Source organism: Ochlerotatus camptorhynchus, unplaced genomic scaffold (genome assembly GCF_037179485.1).
Source record: "Ochlerotatus camptorhynchus isolate MF236.1 unplaced genomic scaffold, CSIRO-AGI_Acam_v1.1 ptg000070l, whole genome shotgun sequence".
Taxonomy (NCBI): Eukaryota; Metazoa; Arthropoda; class Insecta; order Diptera; family Culicidae; genus Ochlerotatus; species Ochlerotatus camptorhynchus.
In genome coordinates this window covers 6,168,688-6,194,677 of record NW_027040560.1, presented here as the reverse complement: position 1 = coordinate 6,194,677, position 25,990 = coordinate 6,168,688, and the positions used below count along the sequence as shown (strand labels likewise).

Sequence of the window (25,990 nt, the reverse complement as noted above, 5' to 3'; positions counted from 1 at the left end):
AGTCTACAAAGGTTTGAGCCTCGCGCGCGTATTACGGATATAGAGGACTGAATTTAACATTTGATAAAAAAAAATGCAACTTTGAAGCTTATTTGGAAGATACTTTGAGTTAGTATTAAGTTTTCTGGCTGAATGTCGGGGGTTCGTGAGCATTCCTGACATTGCTGAAAATTATAATAGCATCATTGCGGGGTTGCTAGTGTATAGGATGCTTTGTTGATTGTTCATTAACTCTTGATTGCTTGTAATACTTATGAATATTCTAGGTGGACAAAAAGGCGAACTAAGAGGTGGACGCCTAAGCTTTTTCACATTTATGTATATTGCTGTGAAGCAACTGTAAAGTCTAGAGGGAATTTATATCTGTAACTGTAACCAGCTCGTTTTTGTTTGCTAACCTGGTTAAAATGTTTATATTTAATTATCTTAAAGATAAATCGTCCAGCTCAAACCTTTGTAGGGGTAAGAGGTGGGACCATCATCATCATCATCATCAACTTAAAGAAATATTCCACTGGATATATGTTTCAAATAGTTTTCAGAAAGCTAATACCAATCTATTAAAGAAACTTTTATCTACATCGTTGCAGCTAAAGGAATAAGTTTGAAGAAGTTTGTACCTGAATTTCCACACTAACTCAAACACTTTAACTCTCAAACCCCCAACTTCTGATACTGGAAAATTCTAAAACTACCCTAGCTCCTTCATTTCTGAACAGATTTTTCATCTATCCATCTGAAAACAACTGCAAACTCCTCAAGTGGTGATTTTTAAAGATTTTGCCAGAAAACATTCTGAATTAAAATGGGGTTGTTTTTTTTACCGTTCGGGGTATGACAGTTAAAGTCTTCCTAACCAGCAGAAGCAAGAAGAGACTGGAATGCGTCGTCTCCGTAATCCATTCGCTAATTCAATCCCAGGAAAAGTCGCGGACGGTCGTGAAAATTTGCATTCTTCATTTCACATTGGCGCTGTATCCTTTTTCCCTTACCCGATTCCTCTGCTTAGTTTGCTCTGAATGCACACTAGTGCCGTACCCCTGCCCCCGTTCCCCTGCATTGCACAATCTTTCTTTCCATTCTTCAGAGGCAGCAGCACCACCGTCGTTCGTTTGAAAGGGTACCGAGTGTTCGCGCTTTTTCACTTAATTAGAAAATTTGAATTCAAATATTTACCTAAGTTCTCATTAGAACCGTGGTGTCGCACCGTCGTTGCGCCCATCCCCGCCGTCGTCGTCGTCGTCGTCATCGAGGACGTCTTCCAGGGCATCTTGACGACTGCATTTCCACTGCTCGCCGGTGGCAGATGCCAGTGGTACGACGACGACATTTCTGTGCGCGGGTTTTCAGGTTTTTGTGTTTGTTTAGTTTTGTGTGTTTGATGATGATCATCATCGGGTTCGGTCGAAGGAACGCGACCAAGAAAAGAGAGAAAGAGAAAGAAAGTTCCAGAATAGTTTGTTTTGATTTCAATTTTTTTTTTCTTGGATTTTATGAATTTTTTTTTTCAAATTCTGCGTGAAGTTCGTCCTGGAAAGAATCTGTATTTAAATGCCCTTAGGAGAAAACATGGAATGCAATATAGTTCATACTGTTGGTGCAGATTCAATATCAAAGAAATGAATGTGTATATTTACAGACGGGATAGAGGAAATATGTTCTTAATTTAAAGCATGTGCCGGCGAAGCAGAAAAATACCGCAAACTTTGGGAATCACGGAAAATCATAAACGAAAAACTCACAATTCAAGCGGAGGTGAAACTTTTTCACCCACGAAAGGAAAACTAGGATAGAATCATCACTTACCTGAAAAAAAAAAGAAAAAGAAAAGAAAAGTAGAAATGTAGGAAATTCAGAAAACAAGAGAATAGAGATAAAGAGAAGCGTGGAGCAAAAAAAAAGGGAGCACAAAATTACTTTTCCTTATGTAAACAACCACAGTTTGTATCTACGATCAAAGCTCGGCTCGGGCATTAGAAAAAGAAACACAGGAAAAATATAGTATGCCAATTTCGTTCGCGCCAGCTATAAGCGCCCAACCCACACACCCTCACAAATGAAAGCGTTCCGAGGGGTCAGATTCGAACTAATGGCGCTTTGGTAGATAGATACCTACCATCAGCAACAGCAACTCGCAAAAGAGCGCGTTGAAGAGCAGGCAGGGCAGGCCGAGTTGAGCCTATCAAATGTGCGCTTTTAACGATGAGACGAAAAATGGGAAAAGCTGATGTTATCTTTAATGAACATCAGAAAATCAAAAAAAAAAAAAAATACGGACGGTCTAGCAGCTAGCAGGAAAGGTACAAGCTTTGGCGAAAGCTGCGGCGAGCAGCAGTCAAGTGAGCAGTAATGCTAGCCCGTGTGGAGGTGGGGGTTGTAACGGATAGCTGAGTGACTGACTGACTGCCTATGGTGCCTATGGTGTCTGGTCTGGTCTGGTCTGGTCGGGAATGACCCGGCTGCTATGCAGAGTATGGCATTGTCGTAGGCATGGGATTACTGCTCTCTTTCTCTTTGTCCATTTTTTTTCGAGGTACATAAGTTTGGTCACTGTGGGCAGATTTACATGTTCATTGGTAACAGTGCACGAGAATGTTGGGCGTGATTGTGGTTTGTCTTGCTCAAATTGGCTCTTGAATTCTTCAAACTAACGATCAGTGATATGAAATGCTGCAGGTTTCATATCAATAACATACAGGGTGTCGACTACCTGGAAAAACCTGGGAATATCAGGGAATAATTTTTTGGACCTGGAAAATCAGGGAATCTCAGAGAATTTTATTCAAATTCAGGGAAATATTTCTTAATCACAGAAATGTATTAATGAGTATGACTAACTTTGACAGTATCAAACAACTTAATTACTCGGTTTTGTTTGAGGATGGTTGTTCATTTCATATTTTAAATAGAGCTCCGAATTTGTGGTTGCTTAATGTTTGATGTTGCATTTTTGCAAGTTGAGCAAGAATTGCTCAAATGAATGGATTGTTTGATGATTTTCCGCCTAATATAAATTCAGCTCCCACTGGCACACATTGCTGAGTTGAACTGAGATAGGGTTAACTACCCCATTTCCGGCCTATTAAGTACAACCCGCACTTAGTCTTTATTAATCTAGCGCAGTTTAGCACCAAACGGAATGTTATTATTACTGGTGGTCTCCAAATTTATTTACCTTCCCGTACCTACCATAACATTCAATAAAGAGGAACCAATCGTTGAGATATTGTCAAAAGTCTAACACTACTTCTTGACGCCAAACTCGACCTACCGATTCTAAACTCGGCCTAACGCATTGAAATGCCATTGAAGTGCCAATGAATTCACTTCGGCCTATCGGATGAAGATAAAAATTGATTCGTTCGAAGCCCTTCTTTTGTTTTTGGGAATAATGGGTGCAAACCTTCACATCACGCGTTCTCATTGACTTCGTTCGGTAGCCTTTTAACTAAAGTATCGTAACAAATGCACAATTGACTTGTTAACTCTGAAATCATAGATTTATTTGAAGCTTTCCGCTCGATAGGCCCAAAATGGGCGATAAGGCCGAAGTAGTTCTCTACCCTACTGATGGTTGATAAAAATCTTTCCATATACACTAGACGTTAGTGTGCGTCACTTCGTAGATGTTACACCTACTTGCGTCTGACGAAGATCCTTTGGGCGCTTTGGAGAGCTTTTGCTTAAATTCAAGAATGGTAAAGAGTTCAGAGAAGAGGATGATTTTTTTTCTGAACACTTGTAGTTCTTGTTCCTTATTGTGTTTTTTATAGCCTGATTTGCTCAGAGAATCAACTAAATGAAAATTTAGGATAATGGTCTTGCTTGGGTGGATTTGCTTTGATTGCTTGGAGTAGCACTTTTATGATTCAAAGAAACGGATTGCCTCGAAAGCATTTTTTTTTCTCTGTTCGGGACCAAACACTACTGCGACCAGTAAATTGATCGATTGTAGAATATCCCGTGTCCTTAGTTTAGTGCATGTCGTATCCATCACTATTGAGAAATGATGAAGTATTCGATTTTTTTACAGTTGCCACTCTTGCATTTATCGCATGGATCCGACTCTAATTGAAAGGTCCCGCTATTTATACCCTTCGGAGTGTTGAAACACCCTCCAAAGGCGCGCCCCTTTGTCAGTCAAAATTGGATTCCTTAGCAACAAAATTAAGGTATGACACCGATAATGACCATGCATCAGAACCCTAGTCTTAACCGCTTCAAACTAGGGAACAACGTAGAGAAGATTAGGAATCACATAGATGAAGACAACTAACTCATCTTTTTCCTTGTTTCAAGATCATCCTCGGTAGACAAAGCCGAGTCTTGTCACTATCAACAAGACATAAAAAGTAACAAGGACTAAGATATGTTCCTTGGATTACTGAAAAATCCTGTTCCCCTAGTTTGAAGTAGTCAGGACTAGAAATCGGTGGTAGATATCTTACATCCCGTAACGTACCACGAAAAGGTGATCTACCCACGTTACGGGGCATAGAGTGGCTCTATTTAGTATTCGAGGTCTTCATTTTAAATCTGGTTAGCTAGGAAAATTAAATTTTAGCTTGTTTCATGTGTAAGGTGTAGGGGAACTGGGTGAATTTCAGTCCCTAGCGTTGAGTTCGGAAACAGTCAGAAAAAAGCTTCAAAACAGGGTTGAAAAAGTTCACGATATTTCACGAAGTTCAAAAAGGGAAAAGTTTGCGAGTCATAGTGAGTTTTGGTGAATATTTTCAACACTACTTCCGTCGAATGGCTTTCTTGCATGAATCAGCTGTCAAACTGAAGACTATCTCCAGATGTAATGCACGCACGGTAAGGCACGTAAAGACCGCTACCCAGCGCTTGACGGAACTTCGTCCGACCTTAACGAAGTAGGGGCCGAAATAATGGATTCCTACAAACGTGAACGGTCGTAGGAACGGCGTTATTCGGATCCGAGGCAATTGACCCATCTTTGGTGCTAAGGGTTTTGCTTTATACACGCGGCACCACTGGCACCGAAGTGCTGCAGAGCGTACTTGAGTTCTGAGTTTTGCAATATAATGTCTCTGACGCACTTCATTGACAATCGTTTCATTGTTAGCATGACGAAATTTACGGTGATACCAATCCAGTAATAGGTTGGTAATCCGATGACCCCGCGGTAGAATGCTAGGGTATCTGGTATCGTACGGGACGTAGTCTGCTGCTGCGATACGGCTATCCACGCGTAGAACACCGTGCTCGTCGAGTAGAGGAGGTAGCTTCGCTATAGAACTGCTTCTATCCAACGCCTTCTGCTGTTCTCGCTTCAATTGACTGTTATGTTTTAGAGTAGCTACCTCGTCCAGATAGCACTCCGATTGTGCAAGTCGCCACAGACTCCGTTCTGCTTTCTGCAATTCTTCACTGCTTAACTCTTCTGCACCTTCGCACTGTGTATTTCCAGCTCGTCGCAAACTTTTCTCTTGGAAGCGGTAAACGTATGCTACGCTTCGCAACAGACACTCGTAGAGGGTGTCCACGATGAAATTGCCACACACAAAATTGATTCGCAAAATTCGAGTTTTCATCTGATTGCCATCAAATTTTCAGGGAAAATCTTCCCCCTCAATGATCGGAACGGTTAGAAAGTGACTGCATATGTATGCCGATCGTAATTCTTCCGTTGTTTCTTCCGGTACCTCGAATCCGCTGCTCGGCCACTCACTCTTCCTTTCGTAGAGAAAAGCAGGACGTCGCATCCACCTACTATCTGGCGTACAGTTCGGGCCTTTTCCCCATTTTGTAGCTTCATCTGCAACATTGATTTTCGTTCCCAGCCATCGCCATTCCTCAATCCTTGAATGGTTTAAAATTTCGTTGACTCGGAAGGCAACATATGGCCGATACCGACGAGTGTCCGATCTGATCCACGAGATAATCGTACTAGAGTCAAAATGTGTGCGCTTGACTTGGATTGAATGACCTTCTTCAATTGTTTTTCGAAGACGCGCCCCGAGAACCGCCGCCTGCAATTCCAAGCACGGGATTGATAGTAACTGTAGTGGAGCAACTTTAGTTTTTGAAGCAACTAGAGCACATCGTATCTGTCCACGATCCTGAACACGGAAGTAAGCCACGGCCGAGTATGCTTGTGCACTGCCATCGACGAATATGTGCAATTCCAGGGAATCATAACAGTTAACATCGTACCCCGAGAAGTAGCAACGAGGAATTCTCACGTTGTTCAATTCTTGCAGGGCCTGAAGCCAGAGTTTCCATGCCTTGAAAATATTATCCGGTATTTGCTCATCCCAATCCACGTTAGCTCTCCAGACTTCTTGTATGAGGATCTTCCCTTGAATAATCAACGAACCTACCAGCCCCAACGGATCGTAGATTTTCATGACAAAGCTCAGCATCATTCGTTTGGTTGGTGCAATCACGCCTTGCACTAATTCTTCAAGATCTCCTTGCAGGCTAAGCGAAAAGCAGAACACATCTTCCCTCGGCAGCCAAGATATCCCAAGTAGTCACTCAAATCCACTCTGGTTGTTCATCGTGAGGTTCTTGACAGTAGCTGGGTTAACTTCTCCTATAGCCTCTAGTACTTTGGGTTTATTTGACACTCAGTTACGAATGTGGAAACCTGCCTTCCGATGGACCTCCACCACCTCCAGAGCCAGCTCAATCGCTTCTTCCTCCGTGTTGACGCTGTCCAAGTAATCGTCGACGTAGTGTCTATTCTTGATTGCTGTCGCCGCTTTTGGATGGTCTTGCTCGTTTTCCGCTGCATTCAGATTTTTGACATACTGCGATTGAGCTGGAGAACAAGTCGCTCCGAAGATCGCCATGTCAGATACCATAGTAGTCATAGGTTGAGATGGCGAGTTGCGGAACACGAACAATAGTGCACTATAGTCCTTTCTTCTGATTCCGACCTGCAGGAACATTTCTTGGATATCGCCAGAGAATGCCACTTCCCGTTCACGGAACTTAAACATAACATACAGCTGCGGAGTCAGCAAATCAGGACCTTTCAACAACATCGCGTTTAAAGAGATTCCGTCTACCTTAGCCGCTGCGTCCCATATTACCCTCACCTTTCCCGGTTTGTTAGGGTTCAGAACCACTCCAAGGGGAAGGTACCAAGTGCGGTGTGGGTCGAATTTTGTAATTTCTTCTTCCGTTACCGCATGGATGTAACCTTTTGTCTGGTAATCCGCTATTTGGAGCCGTACGCTGTCGTAGAGTTGCGGATCATTCTCAAGACGCTTCTCGAGACATTTCAGACGACGTTCAGCCATCGGCCTGCTATTCGGAAATTTGATGGAGTCAAGTCTCGTACTTCCCGCTAGTTGTTTTTACCGTCGTCTCTTCGAGGATTCGACGAGCTCGTTGATCTTCACTTCCTTCCAAAATCGGGGCCACGGAAACCCCTAGACTTTCCACAGAGAAAAATTCACGTACGTATTCGTGTAGATCGAGCTCCGCTGGTTCCACGCACATGTGCATCTGCCGGTGTTGGAATTGATGAGTTTTTGAAGCGATTGGTTCTTGTTCTTCTCCTTCTCGAACTTTGGACGCGGTCAGGAGGTGAGCGTTGTTTAACCCAATCAGCAAACCAGGAACGCCCCTCTGGAAACTATTGACTGGCAAGTTTCGAAAATGCTTGTACTGCTTTAGCATGCTAGCAAAATCCAACGATTGCTCTGGTAGCCCCAAGTTCTCGACGGTGTAGACTTCCGACACATCAAATTTATTTTTACCACCGGGTTCTGATATTCCTAGCTTTACCAGTTGTGTAGTAGCAATCTTTTTGTTGATTCCGCTAGTCCACTGGATACACAAGGATTGCATTTTACCATCGGCTCCAAGTTCATCTGCTATTGCCTTTTGTACTAGGGTGACCGATGATCCATCGTCCAGAAATGCATAGGTATCAACGGAACCATTCTTTCCGTATAACGTCACCGGAAGTATCTCGAACAACGTCGACGAAACAGGCTGACGATGGATGGTGACAGTAGCGTTGGTGGTAATCGCGAATTGTCCTGAGGTAGGCTCATAATGTAGAAGTTGATGATGGCGCTTTTCGCAACCTTCACCTTCACAAGGCCAGCGAGTGTGCGAAACGAGGCATCTGCGGCACAGCTTGTTCTCTTGCACCACCTTCCAACGTTCGTCCAACGAAAGCTTTTTGAAAGATGTACAGTTCGCTACAATGTGGTCCTTTGATTTACAAGTCGGGCAGCATTTACTTCCTTCGTTTTCTTTGCCTTTGCTGTTCGTTTGTAGCTCCCGCCGTTCACTCTTGGGTTCATTACTGGACGACCCCGAATTTCAACGGTCATAGGTAGCGTGTGTATTCACATATGCCTTATACTTCGGTCTCGGTTTCTCCTCCTTTGGATTTTTTGCTGTCATACATTGGTTTGTAACACCACTAGTAGCAGATGTAACTTTTCCCATGTACTCACCAAAAGCGTTCAAATCGACAACGGGTAAATTCTCTTGATAGAGTACCCAGCTAAATTATATTGTTGCTGGCAGCTTATCAACGAGCTCCTGAAGAAGGATAGGGTTGGAAAGGTGGTTATCCATACCAACATTATTATTATTTAGCTTTATTAAGGAGGCTTTCAGCCTTGGGCTGGTTCGCCTCCACTCCATGCCAACAGCCTTTAGATGTCCGCATACATTTTGGACAACTAACCCAAACTGGACTAGTGTTTCCAGTCTTTCCGCCTTTGGCGCTGGAGTCGCTCACACTTTGGCAACCATGTTATGTACGATATGTTCAGGCCTCCCATACAAGGTCTGTAGCGTGGAAAGAATTTGTGGCACGGTCGACGGATGAAGAAGGAAACTACTAACTGACTCCTTTGCCGCACCTTTGAGGGAACGTTGCAAGCGTAGTAGATTTTCCGAGTCTGAGTAGCCACAAATTTCGTTGGAGTGCTTGTAGCTACTTATGAAGAGTGGCCAGTCAATTGGATCCCCAGAGAAAACCGGAAGCTCTTTTGGAATAACACGCCTGGCAGCTAGCTAATGATGTGTTGGACCGTATTGCACTGGTGGGAACTGATTATGATGGAAAGGGTGAAACTCCGGAGGGCGGTACGGATTGAACTGTGACTGACCCTGTGGTCCTACGTAAGAGGGCCCTAACGGATTGAGCTGTGGTTGACCCTGTGGTCCTACATAAGAAGGCCCTAACGGATTGAGCTGTGGTTGACCCTGTGGTCCTACATAAGAAGGCCCTAATTCAGGGGGTACAGTAAACGTATGAGGCGTTCCTATTCTGTCTAACGAACTAACGATACTGGGACCGGGTGTCGAAGTATGGGAGAAGTTATTTATTTCCCTACGCTCCAATTGGGGAGTACGATGTGTACTCAGGTGCAGCATTGGCTGAGTGGATGCCACTGGTGCCACTTGTTGTGGCTCCGTTGCTCGAAATGGACGGCTCTGCTCTCGTAGGCGAAGTAGTTCTTGATGGTCTGCAAGTTGCTGCTCTAACGAACGAAATCTTCGTCGGTCTTCGTCGGTCTTTGTCTCTTTCCGCTTGCTCCTGCTGCCTTGCCGCCGCCAGGGTCTGGTACTGTTGATTACTCATTTCAAGCTGCATATGCAAAGCGTTTTCAGCCTTGAGTAATTGGTTCCGTTCTTCCGTACGCTGTTGTTCCAACTGCTTCAACTTGTTTACCAGATCCATCTCTCGTTTGCGCCTCAAATCGTTCTCCTCCTGATGTTTCGTTGCTATATCACGCTGCCTTTGCAAGCCATCTTCGATTTGAAGCAACCGCGCGTTTGAGGCGATATACCAGCTCACGCTCACGTTGCTCATGACGCTCCAGTTCAACATCGTGCTGAAGTTGCAGCTCAAGACATTGTTGCTTTCTCAGCTCACTGGTTTCACGGTGCCAAACATCGTATGGAGAGGAGTTTCCCATAAGCTTCGGAACGATCTTCGGAATCGTGCCGGTTCTGGATTGCATCGGATTAATTCCAATCTTCCACTGTGCAACCCCAGACTCCTTCAGTAGGCGAGCATATGGTTGAATGTTCAATAACTGCAGCTTTGTAGAAATCAAATAGTTTTTTGGATTCCGATGTTGATCGTTTGCCGAATCTGACTCGTTCTCCGGACTTTCGCCGATGGTTACACTATCGGTGGTACGCGGAATAGAAATTACATCCCCTTCAATATCAGATATTCCACTATTCATCAACGGAGTTGACGTACCGACGGGTGTTGATGTCACTTGAACGATGTTCTTAGCATCAGTCACGTTTCCTGCCACGTTGACTCGGTTGATACCAATGGGCTTCACATGCTGCTCAACCCATGCTTCCACCTTTTGGATGCTACTCCTGCTTCTATGCCGACTTCGTGTGCTGGCTACTTCATCGTCCTGCTGACGGAGCAGCTCATGCTTACGAGCAATGTACTCCTTTTCGCGTTCTAGTTTGTCCTTCATCGCCTTATCGACCAGCAGTTTTTTCCATCCGTAGTCGTTCCTCCTCCACTTTCTCCTGTACTTGCCTTTCTTCCTCCAATCGATCTAGATCACGGGCTATCTGAGCTCTCCGTGCACGAGAGACGCTGGACCGTCCAGCAGTAAAAAAGACAATAACCACCTATTGTAGCAAGGCGTCTGCACATAGCAATGGACTATTCTTACTACATGACTTGACCAAAATATGATTTCTTATCGTACTCATCATACTCCTGTACCTTTCCTGAGGCCTTGTTGTCCTCTGCTGTCCGAAGAAGTCGTCTCCACTCTACTCGATCCATGGCCACAGTTCGCCAGTCTCGTAGTCTGCGAAGGGTCCGCAGGTCACCTTCTACTTGGTCGATCCACCTTGCCCGCTGCGCACCTCTTCTTTTTGTTCCTGTTGGGTCACTTTCTAGAATCATTTTCACTGGGTCGTCGTGCGGCACTCTTACGACGTGCCCTGCCCACCGTAGTTGCCCAATTTTTGCAATGTGGACGATGGATGGTTCTCGCAGCAGCTGGTGCAATTCGTGGTTCATTCGCACCCTCCACGTTTCGTCATCCATCTGCTCTACACCGTAGATGGTACGCAACACCTTCCGTTCGAAAACACCAAAGGGCGCGTTGGTCCTCCACGAGCATAGTCCAGGTCTCGTGGCCGTAGAGGACCACCGGTCTAATCAGCGTCTTGTAGACAGTCAACTTCGTGCGGCGGCGATTTTTATTCGACCGGAGCGTCCTCCAGAGTCCAAAGTAGGCACGATTCCCTGCCATAATGCGTCCTTAAATTTCTCTGCTGCTATCATTTTCGGCGGTCACCAGTGAGCCCAAATACACGAACTCATCGACCACCTCGATTTCGTCACCGTCAATCTGAACTCGGGGTGGGAGGCTAACATTGTCTTCCCTAGAACCTCTTACTTTCATGTATTTTGTCTTTGATGCGTTGATGGTAACTCCAATCCGCCTAGCTTCAGCCTTCAGTCTGATGTACGTTTCCGCCATCGTCTCAAAGTTCCGCTGGATGGACTTCCTGAAGATCGTGCCACTCGTGTCTATCCCAGCTCTTCTGATCACACCTTCTAACGCGATGTTGAATAGCAGACAGGAAAGTCCATCACCTTGCCGTAACCCCCTTCGAGATTCAAAGGGACTCGAGAGTGTCCCCGATACTCGAAAAACGCACATCACTCGATCCATCGTCGCCTTGACCAATCGCGTCAGTTTATCCGGAAATCCGCACTCGTGCGTAATCTGCCATAGCTGATCTCGATCGATTGTGTCGTATGCGGATTTGAAATCGATGAACAAATTATGTGTGGGCACGTCGGCTGGACGTCTTCTGCACGTGCTCCAAGATCTGTTGCCGTGCCACCTTCGTTTTCTGCTGCTTCACCGTTGAGGTGCTCGTCATAGTACTGCTTCCACCTCTCAATCACCTCACACTCGTTCGTGAGAAGGTTACCGTCCAAGTCCTTGCACATATCGGGTTGCGGCACGTAGCCTTTGCGCGAGCTATTTAGCTTCTCATAGAACTTCCGTGTGTCGTTTACGCGGTACAGATTTTCCAGCGTCTTGCGATCTCGGTCTTCCTGGTGACGCTTCTTCCTTCGGAAAACCGAGTTTTGTCTGTATCGCTTCACATTCAATCTCGTGCGGTGTTGCAGCATTCTCGCCCGTGCTGCATTCTTCTCCTCTACTAACAGTTTGCAATCGCCGTCAAAGCAGTCATTTCTTCGGTCCGGGATTGCAGTACCTAGTGCCGCTGCAGCAGTACTACCTATGGCTGAACGGATGTCCCTCCAGCCATCTTCAAGAGAAGCTGCGTCAAGCTGCTCTTCCGTGGGTATTGTAACTTCCAGCTGCTGCGCGTAGTCCTGGACAACTCCGGCGTCCCGTAGTTGCTAACTTCTGTATGAAGGGCCAAAAACAGTGGTACGAACCTGTAAGCAGAGACACTTACGCGAAACCCCCTGGAGTGATAAAGAATCTCTTTCCAGGAGTAAGTTCATACAACTGGAAACCAAATCAAGCCATCATGTAGCAGAACGTCCCAATAGATGGGGAGAAAAGTCCGCCCTCTATCCATGAAATGTTGTTTTATTATCTTATGCAAAAACTCTTCCGAAGACACCGTTATGAAAAATACAACATTTAAAGAACAAACTCAGTGCGGAAAACAAGATCGACGGAAAACAAATCATGATAATTTCTGATATTTGGGCTGCTAGTTGGTCAAGTATGCAAGACTTATCGGTATTATTTTTGAGCTTGATTGACAGAATCTGCATGAAGTTTGAGTAATTTTAGTAAAACACCTCTTTTAGGTATATCTTTTTTTGAAACTCTAATTTCTTGAAGCAGAGTAATTGTATAAGTTAGGGTTTGTTTGAAAGATTTTGTATGTAGTTTGGGCAATTTTAGTACAACGGCTCTTTTTGGTTTATCTTTTTCAAACTGCAATTTCTTGAAGTACCAAATGAGCTAAAATGTTGCCCAATTGTAGTCAAAACATGGATCTTTTTTCGTGCTGATTGGATTTCGTCAACAGTTGAGCAAAATTTTAACTCATTTGGTTTATTATACAGCTATCCCCCGAAGAACGCGTTACCCATTGAGTTGCACCCACCGCTTTTTCTCGTCGGGGTTTAAACCAGTCGGTCTGATTTTTTGCATGTGAGTAGTGCCAATGGAGAACTAGCCAATCGCAGAAAATCAGAGCGCTTGGTTGAAAACCCACCGGGACAAAGCGCTGGGTAGAACTCAGTGGGTAACGCGTTATTCGGGGGAAAGCTGTCCTTCAAAAAATTGCAGCTAGAAAAAGATAAACCAAAAAGAGCCGTTTTACTAGAATTGCCCAAACTTCATACAAATTCTCTCAATCAAACTCTAAATTTTACAGACAAGTCTTGGATACTTGGCCAACCAGCAGCGAAGATTTCAGGAAAATTTATGTATGTGAAATGGCTCTAATGTTGACCTATGGATCTATGTTTGGGCCCATCTCTAAAAATCTACTATTTATCAATTTTATCTAGATGAACGCGTTGCGACGGTACTAATGGATATTTTTTTTAAATTTAGCAGATTGCTGAATTTCCGTATGGGCCCAAATTAGAGGCACTTAGGCCGACATTACATCCATTTTCCCTACATCCGAAAAAGTTACAACTCTTTCAACTTCTTTGGAGAGAGTCGTGTACTGTACTGCTGGTGCTGGTACAGCTAGACACTTTGACGTCATCAAAATAAAAATAAAAGTGAGGGCATTTTGAGATGTTTGCATTGCATGTCAGAAGGGTATAACTCGAAACGTGAACAATGACTTTGAACGTCGATTTCTCTTGAATGACCACACACCCACGGAATCTAACTACAACAGCTCAGAGAACAAACATTGTTCTGTCAGATGATTTAGTTAGTTTGAGTGGGTGTGTTGTCATTCGTAATAAACCGACGGTCCAAGTCATTATTTACGATTCGAGTTAGACCCTTCTGACATGTTTCCTCTGATTTAAAGTTTTCAAATGAAAAAAATCGCAGAATTGGCAACACTGTAGAATAAATGTGACCACAAAATGTCATTGCACGTTTACAATGCTTCGAAAAGGGTCGTTTGTATCTTAACTGGTTTCAGAGATATATAAAAATGAAAATTGGTGTTTATTAAAAATCGATAGAAAGAGGTGGGGTGGGAACAGTCCCTCGACCGCGGGGGTTGGCCAATTAGCAAAATACTTTGAATTTTTTAGTTTTGGTCTAAAATAAGAAGACTCATCAATTTTGAACCAAGGTGCTTTTGCACGGTTACTTGACATGAAATTACCCAAATCTTGATTAGTTTTTCGAAGGGACGTATCAGCTTTTGAAAACAATGCATTTGATCGTCAGTTTGGCGTAACTGGTAGCTCGCCCACGCATACTTACACCACTATCAGGTTGGGGAAAATTTTCTCTATCTGATGGTAGTGTTAACATGTGTGGGCGAGCTTCCAGTGACGATCAAATGCATTGTTTACAAAAGCTGACACGTCTCTTTGAAAAAGTAATCGAGAAATACATTATTTATTTGGGGCCTCCCTTAGCTCAGTTGGTAAAGGCGCAGCTATAAAGCAAGACCATTCTGGGTTCAATTCCCGGTGCAGTCTAAGAATTTTTCGTATACGTATGATTCTACTTGCCACACAATAGTACTAATGCTTAAAAGCTACTGGCTTAGAAAGCTCTCAATCGACAACTACAGAAGTGCTCAAAGAACACTAAGTTGAGAGCTGGTTTTAAGTCCCAGTTAAGCCAAAATAAGAACTTTATTAAGACACGCATCTTTGATTCGAGAAGATTGCTTGAAAATACAGACCATTTTAGAATTGAATTTCAAGTTTCAGAAATGCAGGTCAAAATCATCTGAATACTGTCCGCTTTTCAAAGAACGATCCGACAACCACACTCTTCCTTTCCTTTTTCTTCACTACAACCTGCCACACCACACGAACCCCTCGTCAATTCCGACAAATTGCTTACCCTTGCCATCCCAGCGTTCGACCCTACATCTCGGGAAATCAATTATAGAGATTACATCTTCCCGCAGCAAAGCCCCCAAACAAAACCATTACAATAATTGTTACTCCGCCACTTTTACCCGCTTTTACATTCAAATCCCAACGCACCCTTCATCCCTTTCTCGCCGAACACCCGCCGATTAGGCATCAAACTGCCAATAAACAACGACGGAGGGGCATCCCGAAATGTTCAGCACCTTAACCTTTTGCAATTTAACTTTTTCGCGAATTGATGTTAACAAGAGCAGAAAAGTTAATCCAAATACGCGATGACACACATTTTGAGAACGAAGCAGATAAAGCGGCATTTTTCCTCAGTTCATAAAATATGCATTTGATTCGCATTGGAAATTTACGTCTCCATGCAAAATAGCCATTTCTTTTGTTTCTGCCTGCTGCCGACTCCGGAATGCCTTTTTATATTGAACGCGAGCGAATGGCAGTAATAGGATCAGGGGTCGGGAAATTCCTAGAATACAGTCCTCGTCGGATTGGGGGATTGCAAGTGGAGGAAAAGCGAACGAGAAACGGAAGGAATATCGAATGAAGCCGAGCCAAGTCAAGATTGAGCGAGGAAGCTGCTGCAGCAGGAGCAGTGGGGGACTTAGGGAAGGAGATATGTAAACACAGTGTTCTTCTGCTCGGTTTCGTCTGAACGGTTCTAGGCAAGAGAGATAGCGCCTCTTCTGCCACAGTGGGAGATGTGGCACGGAACATTTAATATTCTATTATAAATAATTAAGAATGTATACTCGAAAATAATTAGTAATTAAGATGGGTAGATCGAAATCTCTTCATTAGGTCGTTTGGTCTGCTTTTCTTGGGCTGTGCTGTCTCTGCGCTGGTTGATAGCATGGCTTTTCGGTAGTGTTTTGTCGTGTCGTTTCTGTTTATTTTTTTCCTTTGCTGTATCGTAAAAACCTACTCGAAGGATACACCAGGCTGGCTCTGGTGCTTGACCGGCGGCGCAGGTTAGGTTACATCGGCTGGGGCTAGCGAAACGCCGGGGGCATAACCAGGGCAACACATAACATCAACGGTTGGCAGCACTCGGCTGGTCGGCGGGATGTGCCGTTTTAATTGTGGCAGAGAATTAATGGAGCAGATTGGCAGCCAAATGGGGGGCGGGGCCCTTGATGGAATATATAATTCAGACATACAGTGGGTTAGAGCGTTTCTACGTTGACTGGTTGTATGAGGGTGAGTCAAATTTTCATGTATTTACTGTACAAATTTGGACAGCTTCATTTTACTGATAAATTGAGTACTAGAACTAGTCTTAATATTGACCAAGTGCCATGAAATTTGCTGAAATTCAAACTTGTTCTATGCTAGAATCATTTAGGGCTCCTTCGGCAAAAAAACAAAAATTGTTCTCATAATTTTGAAATAATCTGAACAGAATGAACGAAAATAGTATTGATATATGTTTGTCATATTGGTAACTCAGACGTAATGCCATTTTGGAAAATTCTCGGAAATTCACGAGAGCTTTTCAGAATTTCAACACTTCAACACTCAACTTATCGTCTTGGAGAAGTTTTGAGAATAGGGATCGTGCAAGTATTCAGTGAAGAGCTGAAATTTGCCGCATTTCTTCGGACGTTACCTGCATGTATCTGTATTTGGAAAAATACGGAAACAAACGCTATGCTTAAATCACAATGTAAAAAAATCTATACAAAATTTCTGAATTAAATTAAGTCAACATTGATCGTTAGAGTATTTTTCATAACACCTTGTATATTCATGAAATCTCTTGGACAAAGTTGCTTCGGGCAAAAATTTACAGTTGGTCAAGGCCTTTTGAATAGATGACATCAATCCATCTGAATAACGATGGTGGATCACTAAAATTAACATAACATTATTTCTTAACACTTGCGAACAACATTTGCTGGTCTGAAAGAGAGAATAAGCAGCAAATAATAGAAGAATAAATAAGCAGGGCGGCCAATAAACCGGGTAAAATCGGGATTTAGATGAGATCCTCGAAATATGTTTTTATTAATCGAATCCAAATTTTGAATTCGGTATTCTCAACTTTCACGAATTCTTTCAATCTTAAAAAAAAATCCAGTTTGGAACTCTTATTTTTGTCTTAGTACTTAATACGAAATCTCTAGAGCCGAGGGCATATTATCTACAGATCTCCGGTCTTCAAAAAAGTTGCTCGTTTTACAAAGCACCTACTTTTTAAAATTTCTGTTTATTTCTTGTTCCCATCGCTTAGAACAGAATTAAGACTCCCTTCGATTTCATATCAAGAGTTCTTTAGGAACTCTTTTTGGACGTTTTTCTTTTTCATCCTCAGAATTAATCATATCATCCGGCCATTTTCCACAGAGATGGCGCTGTTCCGCTGGTAGGAAGTGATAAAAATCCCCTTATAGAAATTGAGAGAAGTGAGAATAATTCACTTCCGGTGCATATTCAGGTTAAAATAAAGTGTACGACAACCTAAAGCAATTAGTCAGAGACTTTGTCGTTTAGTTTTTTTCCCGGAAATTATTGTTAAACAAGCTACAATTAAATAAAAATGATTTTTTCCCATCCAGTTTTGCCTGCTCTACTACCAGTCCCAAAAGAGCCAAAAATTCAAATTTGGGAGAGAAAATTTGCTATCACTAGTTCAATTTCTCAACATGCCATGTATTTTTATGACACTCTATTTGTGGTTTCCCACTCACAGACTACAAAATAGCGTACCTGTCACTGCAAAACATGTCTGGTACCTCTATATATGTATTTTGATTATCATCTGAAGTCCCTCCTTTTTTACATATTCTGCACAAAAGATACTTTCTGCCCCGCCCCATTCAAAGAAATCGGCGGGAAATCCTGTAAGCGGTGAGCTATTTTGAATGCAGAATGTGTAAAAAAGGAGGCACTTCGGATGTCAATCTAAATGCATATATAGAGGTACCAGACATGTTTTGCACTGTACTATCTTCTGTGAACAATTAACGGGAAACAGATCATGTGTAGTTTCCGATAGATGTCATCGACAACAACTGCAGTGACATATGATGGAAAATGAATGCAGAAGCTTGATAAAATGATAAATTATTTTCAGAATTCCTTCTAATTCTTTCCAAAATTTCTCTCGAATTTTTGATTATTCTCAATTCTAGCACATTTTCTTTAATTTTTTTAAGAAATTCCATTCAATTTTTTTTTAATTCGATTGAATTCTCCCCAAAACTTTTGTTCGCGCACGAGGCGAACGTTTTGCGTGATTTTCTTGTATTTATTCTTAGTGCTGATTAGATTGATCCCCGTTTTCCACCTCATATTATTTGGCAAAGTCGCATCCATTACCCGGAGCCGACCGCGGGTAATCGGTCACCCCACTAACTTAAACTGTTCGGTAGCGAGATCCCCACTCAGCTACAACCCTGGTCATCACTATCCGCAGCTAGCCACCACAATAGTCTGTCTGTGCAACCGCCGGCGGAGTTGTTTACGTCTGGGCTATTGTTCTGGACCCTTATGTACCACACCATGAGGATAGACGATATCGATCGACAAGCAAACTTATTGTTCTCATGTATTTCTGTAAGGCTAGGGTTAGGTAGTAGAAAGATCCAATGTGATCTAAACGGAGTAGAAGAGCGGACGATCACGACCGACGAGAGTGTCAACCTGGCTTGCCAGACCATCGACCATCGGGATCCGTGACGTCACGTCTCTCGCAACAGATCAGCTTCTCTGGATCTGTTGTATTGCTCTAAATTAAAACCGATCAGCAGTTGCGCACAGGTCATCGGACGGACCACTGGTTACGGTCATACGGTCGCGGTAAACCGCATATTTGTATTCCTTTGTGTAGTCTAGTTAGTTAAGTCGATTAATAAATGTAGTGTCCGTTAGTTTGTGTTTATAATAAATCATGCGTTTTGATATTGTGATAACGTGAGTGAGTTTTCTGGAATCAAGTGAAGAATTCCAACTATCAAGGGAGATTCGGAGGGACAAGTGCACACACTCGCCGTTAATTTCCTTTCGGCTGATTGACGGACAAATGATCGTTCCTGCTGCTGCATGCTTCTGTGTTGGACCCCTGAAAATCAACTGCTATTGAAGGTGAGACGGTTCAGGGCACAACATAAACCCTTTTCCACTTCAACACACACACACTACCGAAAGTGAGCATGATTCCACAAGCTTTGGCTCCTCCCACTAGTAGAATTTCCTATCGTAACATAGCAGCGAGGAGGAGAAGAAGAAGTAGAATAGAGCATATAAAAGTAGTCACCTATCGCGCAAAACGCTTTCAAGAAGACAGTAATTCTGCATCAAACCGTTGTGCAGTACAGTCGGTTGTTTGATTCGCTCGCTCAGTGCCAGTGATATTTAGTAGTGCTACGCGTTTGTTCACGTTTTCGGTCGTTTCGGTGCATCGCGTGTGATGTCGAAGCGGAAGAAGAAGACAGGTTTGAACCAGGGTTCGAACCCTGCAACCCAGTCTAACGCTGCCCAAGGCGGCAAAAAGACGAAGAGAGACACATCCGACCGTGGAAGTGTCCATAACCCAATTAATAGTGGTCCCCAGGATAACGCCACAGCAATCAACGGTTGTGACATCGGTAATTTCGGCGGGTCCGTTGAAAACGTGGCCACGGGCGGCCAGAACGGTCCGAAAGTGAAACTCCCACCTCTGGTGGTGAAGTCAGTACCACTCGACAAGCTGGCTCAAGAGTTGGCATCCCTTGGCGTCGCTGCCGAGTACAAGCTGTGCGGGATTGGCACGAAAATCATCCTCCACACCAAAGCGGACTACAACAAAGCTTTGGCTTCGCTGAAGAATTCCAAAGTGGAATTTTTCACACACGAAGTCCCGGGCGACAAGCCATTTAAGGTAGTCATCCAAGGCCTTCCGAATTTCGAAGCGAAGGTGATTGAAGCTGTAATTAAAGACCGGTACAAGCTGGCCCCCATCGCCGTCTTTCGGATCAAGAGGAGGAACGAAAGCCAGAGGAAGTATCAGGCACCCGAAATTGCAACATCAACCCACGCTGCAGCTTCTGCACCAAGGACCATGCCACCTTCGACTGCCCAGATGACAGTCCTGAGGTTATCAAGTGTGTCAACTGTGGCGGTGCTCATCAGGGCTCTGACAGACAGTGCCCCAAACGCGAGGAGTTCAAGCGTATCCGAAAGGATGCATCGACCTCCAACCAACCAGGACGTAAGAGAAATAAGTCCCCGACCTTCGGGCCAGGCGATTTTCCGCCTCTTCGAACCAACCAGCAACCGCGAGTGCAACCAGCTCCCCCCAACCAACGAACGCCTGGTGCACAAATTCCACTCCCCCTGGATCCTGGAGAACACCGTCAACGCTAGAAGGTATGTACTCGGTGGACGAGTGTTGGAATATGTTCGTCCATGTAACAAGCGCTTTCCGCAAGTGCACCAACAAGAACGAACAGTTCGAAACTATCGTGAAACTGGCTATGCATTATGGCGTCTAAACCACTATGCATATTCACATGGAACGCTTGCTCCTTAAGAGCAAAAACCATCGAGCTTGCGGACTTCCTCCGCAAGCATACCATCGACGTGGGCCTCCTCACCGAGACCCACCTCAAGTCCGGCGACAGTTGCTGGTTACCGGACCACAACATCATTCGGCTTGATCGTACCAGCTCCAGGGGGGGGGTTCGTCAGAAAAAGGAGAAAATACCGCAGTCTGTCCCATTTCCGCACCTCTATCATCGAGGCCCTTGGTGTGGAGGTGGAGTCAGCGACTGGATACGTCCAGTTCATCGCCGTCTACTGCCCTCGACAGTGTGCCGCCTGCAGCGGACAAGCGGCTAAATTTAAGAATGATCTGTCCACCATCACCCGTACTGGTTGACGCTTCGTTGTTTGAGGAGATCTGAATGCTCGCCATGAGGTCTGGCGGAACTACCAGCAGAACCAGAACGATCGTCTGCTGTCCTCCGTTTGGTTCTCGGACGAGCCAACATTCATATCACCGGCAGGCAACCCATCGACACCGAACTCAGCTCCGACCATCAACCGGTGGTGGCTGAACTGGGATACAATGTAGCTCCTGCTCCAAGCATGCGCAAAGACTACCATCGCGTAAACTGGGCCCAGTTTGGATACGTGGTAGACAGGCACATCATCGATAACCCGCGGCTTGACTCCGTGGAGGACATCGAGAGGCGTGCGTCCGACGAGTTCCTGTGAGGGGTAAGTTTATTGCCATTGATTCCCACACCCAACTATTGATTCGACTGAGAAATGTTCGTAGACGCCAGTTCCAAAGAACCGGAGATCTAGCGTGGAAACGTTAAAAGGCCGGTCTGAACAAGGAGATTGCTTCCTGAATGGTCTCACTCCAGAACGAAAGTTTCGGGCGGCTCATCCAGAATCTGAATTCCAGATCATTCTGGAAGGTTGCCAAGGTCCTAAAGACTCACTCCAAACCCATTTCTCCACTCAAAGATGAAAATGATGACGATCGGCTCATAATCACCCCTCAGGAGAAAGCAAATGCGATTGGTGAGCATTTTGCCAAATCGCACTTGCTTGGCTTCAACATCCAAAGTCCGCTCGAAGTTCAGGTTGAGCAATACGTACTCAACCTTGATTTCTCCCCTTGTGCCATCCATCCGGAGGATAGAATCACAGAGGAACAGATTTGCTCAGCGCTGAAATGCACCAAAAACATGAAGGCCTCCAGGTTTGACGGAATATTCAACCTAGTATTGAAAAATCTCAGCATGAAGGTTCACTCTCTGCTGTCAGCTGTCTTCAACAGATGCTTGGAACTGCACTACTTTCCAAGTATCTGGAAGACAGCAAAAAGCATACCTATCCGCAAACCCGGGAAGGACCCAACGCTAGCTTAAATCTACAGACCGAACAGCCTCCTTTCAGTGCTGAGTAAATTGTTCGAGAAACTTATTCTCAATCGTTTGCTCAAGTTTGTCGAGGAACACAACATTCTCCTACCGGAACAGTTCGGGTTCAGGAAAGGGCACTCCACTAATCATCAGCTAGTATGGGTCATGAATAACATCCGAAGTAACAAGGCTGTATCCAAGTCTACAGCCATGGCACTGTTAGACGTTGAGAAAGCGTTTGACCACAGACAAACAGACGTATTCAAATCAACCGTTAAATGCATGAACGAAGATACACAATGAAGAGTTACGTCTGTTTGTCTGTGGTTTGACATTGTCTGGCACAATGGGCTTGTATACTTAGCTTTGTAACTTCAACTTTCCTTTGCATCTTGTTAAAATCACCCGTAACTACCTTCAGCAAAGGTCGTTCAGGGTATCGTTGAAAGGTTGCAATCAGGGCGTCACAATATCAGCTTCAATCGACCAAATCGATGCGTCGAAGAGACTGCTGGCTTTCTTTTTCTGTTAAAGTCGAACAGCTTCGCAGCATTCTAGAACCACAGTCAGCGTGTACAAACAAATGTTCAATCGCTTGTCTCACTTTCTCCCGTCGCTCCATTGGTCTTCCTTTCAAGCTTCGGTGAAACGGATGAGCGAAAGAGCGCTCGACTTTGATAGTTTTCTCTTTCATGAGACACATCAACAGAAACCATGACGTATATGACGGAAAATGAAATAACACATTTAAAGCATTTCTCACGTGAAAACACTTGAAGATTACACGTAATATGTTTAATTTATCTTCCATCCACATATTTATCTAAAAAAAATTAAACGAAAACGGGACATAACGCATTTTAAACTAATTGAAAGAGTGGTGATAGAGTGTTCGTGAAAGGGGATGGAATGCCATAATGAGGTTTCGTTTAACTAGAAAATCGACATTACTTACATTGAAAGCGATGAGCAAAGCAGCGACGAGAAGATCCACAGCCAGCGTTTCCTTCTAAGCGTGCTTCTTCTTCATTATCATTTCTTGCTGATAGTCTAGCAAGGCGTTATAGAAATGAAGCGTTCAACATGTTTGTATGAGAGAAACAAAACTCGAGTTCATTTTAGAGCTTCGTAAATGTAGAGCCCTGGTTGCAATTCAAGAACATTTTCCATCCCAGCAGGTGTTCCGCAAGGAAGTCTGTGGGGCCCTTTGCTATTCAGCATCTACACTTCCGACATTCCTCCCTTGGGTAACAGTTGCGTGTTATTTCTGTTCGCAGATGATATCGCTACAATCTTCAAGGGAAGGATGCCTCGTGAAATAACAAACAAGCTTCAACGATGCCTTGACGCCTTTGCTGATTATGCCACCACGTGGAAAATCAAAATCAATGCTTCCAAAACCCAAACAATAATGTTCCTCCATCGGAAATCTCCCAAACTAAAACCAGCTCCCTCTTGTACTGTAATCATGGATGGCACAAGGGTTGAGTGGTCCGCCGTAGTAACCTATCTCGGAATGTTGTTTGACGAAAAGCTCGCATGTGGAGAAAACCGTAATCAAGTGTTCCGCCTTGGTTAGGTGTCTGTATCCGCTGATTTGCCGTAGATCCCGCCTCTCAAGGGTGAACAAACTGGCCGTCTACAAACAAATCATAGCACCTGCGATCCTCTACGCTGCTCCGGTGTGGGAATCATGTGCACAAACTCACAGGAACAAAATTCAGGTTGCTCAGAACAGAGTGCTTAAGATGATCCTTGATCGTCCCTTTGACACAAGAATTTCAGACCTCCACCAAGAGGCGAACATTCCAAAATTAGATTTCAAAATTGATGACATTAAGACTAGGTTTATGCAGAAATGCTTTGATAAGCAATTTGTATATAGTAGGTTAGGTGTATATAGTAGTTACAGGTTAATTGTAGTTGCAAATAGTAGTTATAAGTAGTCTCCTTTTTCAAATTCAAAACAAATCAATCCCACCAAGGCCTAGGACTAGGAACTGTAAATAATAATTAAAATTTCAAATGTACTAAAGTTGAAGAGGCGCAACTGCGTCACTTGATAATCCATACATGTAAACCAAACAAATACAAAAAAAAAAAGATTATTTAAAGTCAAAAAGTCGCAAAACGCTTATACGTGTACCAACCATTGTATCGAACGGATCATTTTTAATACAAAGTTTAAGCTAAACAAAATACGAATTGTCCTTTTCCGTGACAAGCCGAAAACCAACAGCCTTTCCATTGGCGTAGCTAGACAATTTATCTGGAGGGGGCCTAGATAATTCTGGAGGGGGCCTGGCCCCCCTGGCACCCCCATTAGCTACGCCAATGAGCCTTTCTCAAGGCTCACAATGCGATAATTCCTGCAAGTCGAGCATTTCCCATTTTCAGTGTCCGTGAGTGGACAACTTCCATACACTATCGTCGGATGATGTAAGTTTGAACTTCCTTGGAATTTAACTCAAAACTAACCTCTCATTGACGCAGTCGAAAATATTGAATTCTGCTTAAGATTCCTTTGGAACCGATTCAACTTTAGATACAGATTCCTTTGAGTTCTTATCACAATTCTTTTGAAATTAATAATCTGTCTGTCTGTCTGTCTGTCTGTCTGTCTGTCTGTCTGTCTGTCTGTCTGTCTGTCTGTCTGTCTGTCTGTCTGTCTGTCTGTCTGTCTGTCTGTCTGTCTGTCTGTCTGTCTGTCTGTCTGTCTGTATGTCTGTCTGTCTGTCTGTCTGTCTGTCTGTCTGTCTGTCTGTCTGTCTGTCTGTCTGTCTGTCTGTCTGTCTGTCTGTCTGTCTGTCTGTCTGTCTGTCTGTCTGTCTGTCTGTCTGTCTGTCTGTCTGTCTGTCTGTCTGTCTGTCTGTCTGTCTGTCTGTCTGTCTGTCTGTCTGTCTGTCTGTCTGTCTGTCTGTCTGTCTGTCTGTCTGTCTGTCTGTCTGTCTGTCTGTCTGTCTGTCTGTCTGTCTGTCTGTCTGTCTGTCTGTCTGTCTGTCTGTCTGTCTGTCTGTCTGTCTGTCTGTCTGTCTGTCTGTCTGTCTGTCTGTCTGTCTGTCTGTCTGTCTGTCTGTCTGTCTGTCTGTCTGTCTGTCTGTCTGTCTGTCTGTCTGTCTGTCTGTCTGTCTGTCTGTCTGTCTGTCTGTCTGTCTGTCTGTCTGTCTGTCTGTCTGTCTGTCTGTCTGTCTGTCTGTCTGTCTGTCTGTCTGTCTGTCTGTCTGTCTGTCTGTCTGTCTGTCTGTCTGTCTGTCTGTCTGTCTGTCTGTCTGTCTGTCTGTCTGTCTGTCTGTCTGTCTGTCTGTCTGTCTGTCTGTCTGTCTGTCTGTCTGTCTGTCTGTCTGTCTGTCTGTCTGTCTGTCTGTCTGTCTGTCTGTCTGTCTGTCTGTCTGTCTGTCTGTCTGTCTGTCTGTCTGTCTGTCTGTCTGTCTGTCTGTCTGTCTGTCTGTCTGTCTGTCTGTCTGTCTGTCTGTCTGTCTGTCTGTCTGTCTGTCTGTCTGTCTGTCTGTCTGTCTGTCTGTCTGTCTGTCTGTCTGTCTGTCTGTCTGTCTGTCTGTCTGTCTGTCTGTCTGTCTGTCTGTCTGTCTGTCTGTCTGTCTGTCTGTCTGTCTGTCTGTCTGTCTGTCTGTCTGTCTGTCTGTCTGTCTGTCTGTCTGTCTGTCTGTCTGTCTGTCTGTCTGTCTGTCTGTCTGTCTGTCTGTCTGTCTGTCTGTCTGTCTGTCTGTCTGTCTGTCTGTCTGTCTGTCTGTCTGTCTGTCTGTCTGTCTGTCTGTCTGTCTGTCTGTCTGTCTGTCTGTCTGTCTGTCTGTCTGTCTGTCTGTCTGTCTGTCTGTCTGTCTGTCTTCTAAACAATGGATAGTGTATGACAGTATTTATTCACTATGTCCACGCACTGGGATCCTCTTCGATGAGCTCCAACGTCTGGCAACGGCTGAGCGAACTATCCGGAAATGGTCACTGGTTCAGGGGTTTTAGCCACAGAAAGTTAAACTCTTGTAGTCTTGAAAAAGACTGATTGATTGGCTTGTGGTTGGCTTCGGTCAGGAGAAGAAGAAGTGAACTCGCAACTATAGATTAATTGTATATTGAACGGGTGTTATTCGTA

At 44.2% G+C, this 25,990-nt stretch overlaps 1 protein-coding gene across 3 annotated transcripts in view; it reads right to left on the bottom strand.

Moving 5' to 3' along the window:
• The window catches only part of LOC135697463 (cytotoxic granule associated RNA binding protein TIA1), a 1,329,144-nt gene that overhangs the window by 542,429 nt on the left and 760,725 nt on the right, over nucleotides 1-25,990 (bottom strand). For all 3 annotated transcript variants that reach the window (XM_065217205.1, XM_065217206.1, XM_065217204.1), the window contains one exon: nucleotides 1,177-1,332. In XM_065217205.1, coding sequence (XP_065073277.1) covers nucleotides 1,177-1,332 — 156 coding nt within the window. The remainder of the gene's footprint in view (nucleotides 1-1,176; nucleotides 1,333-25,990) is intronic.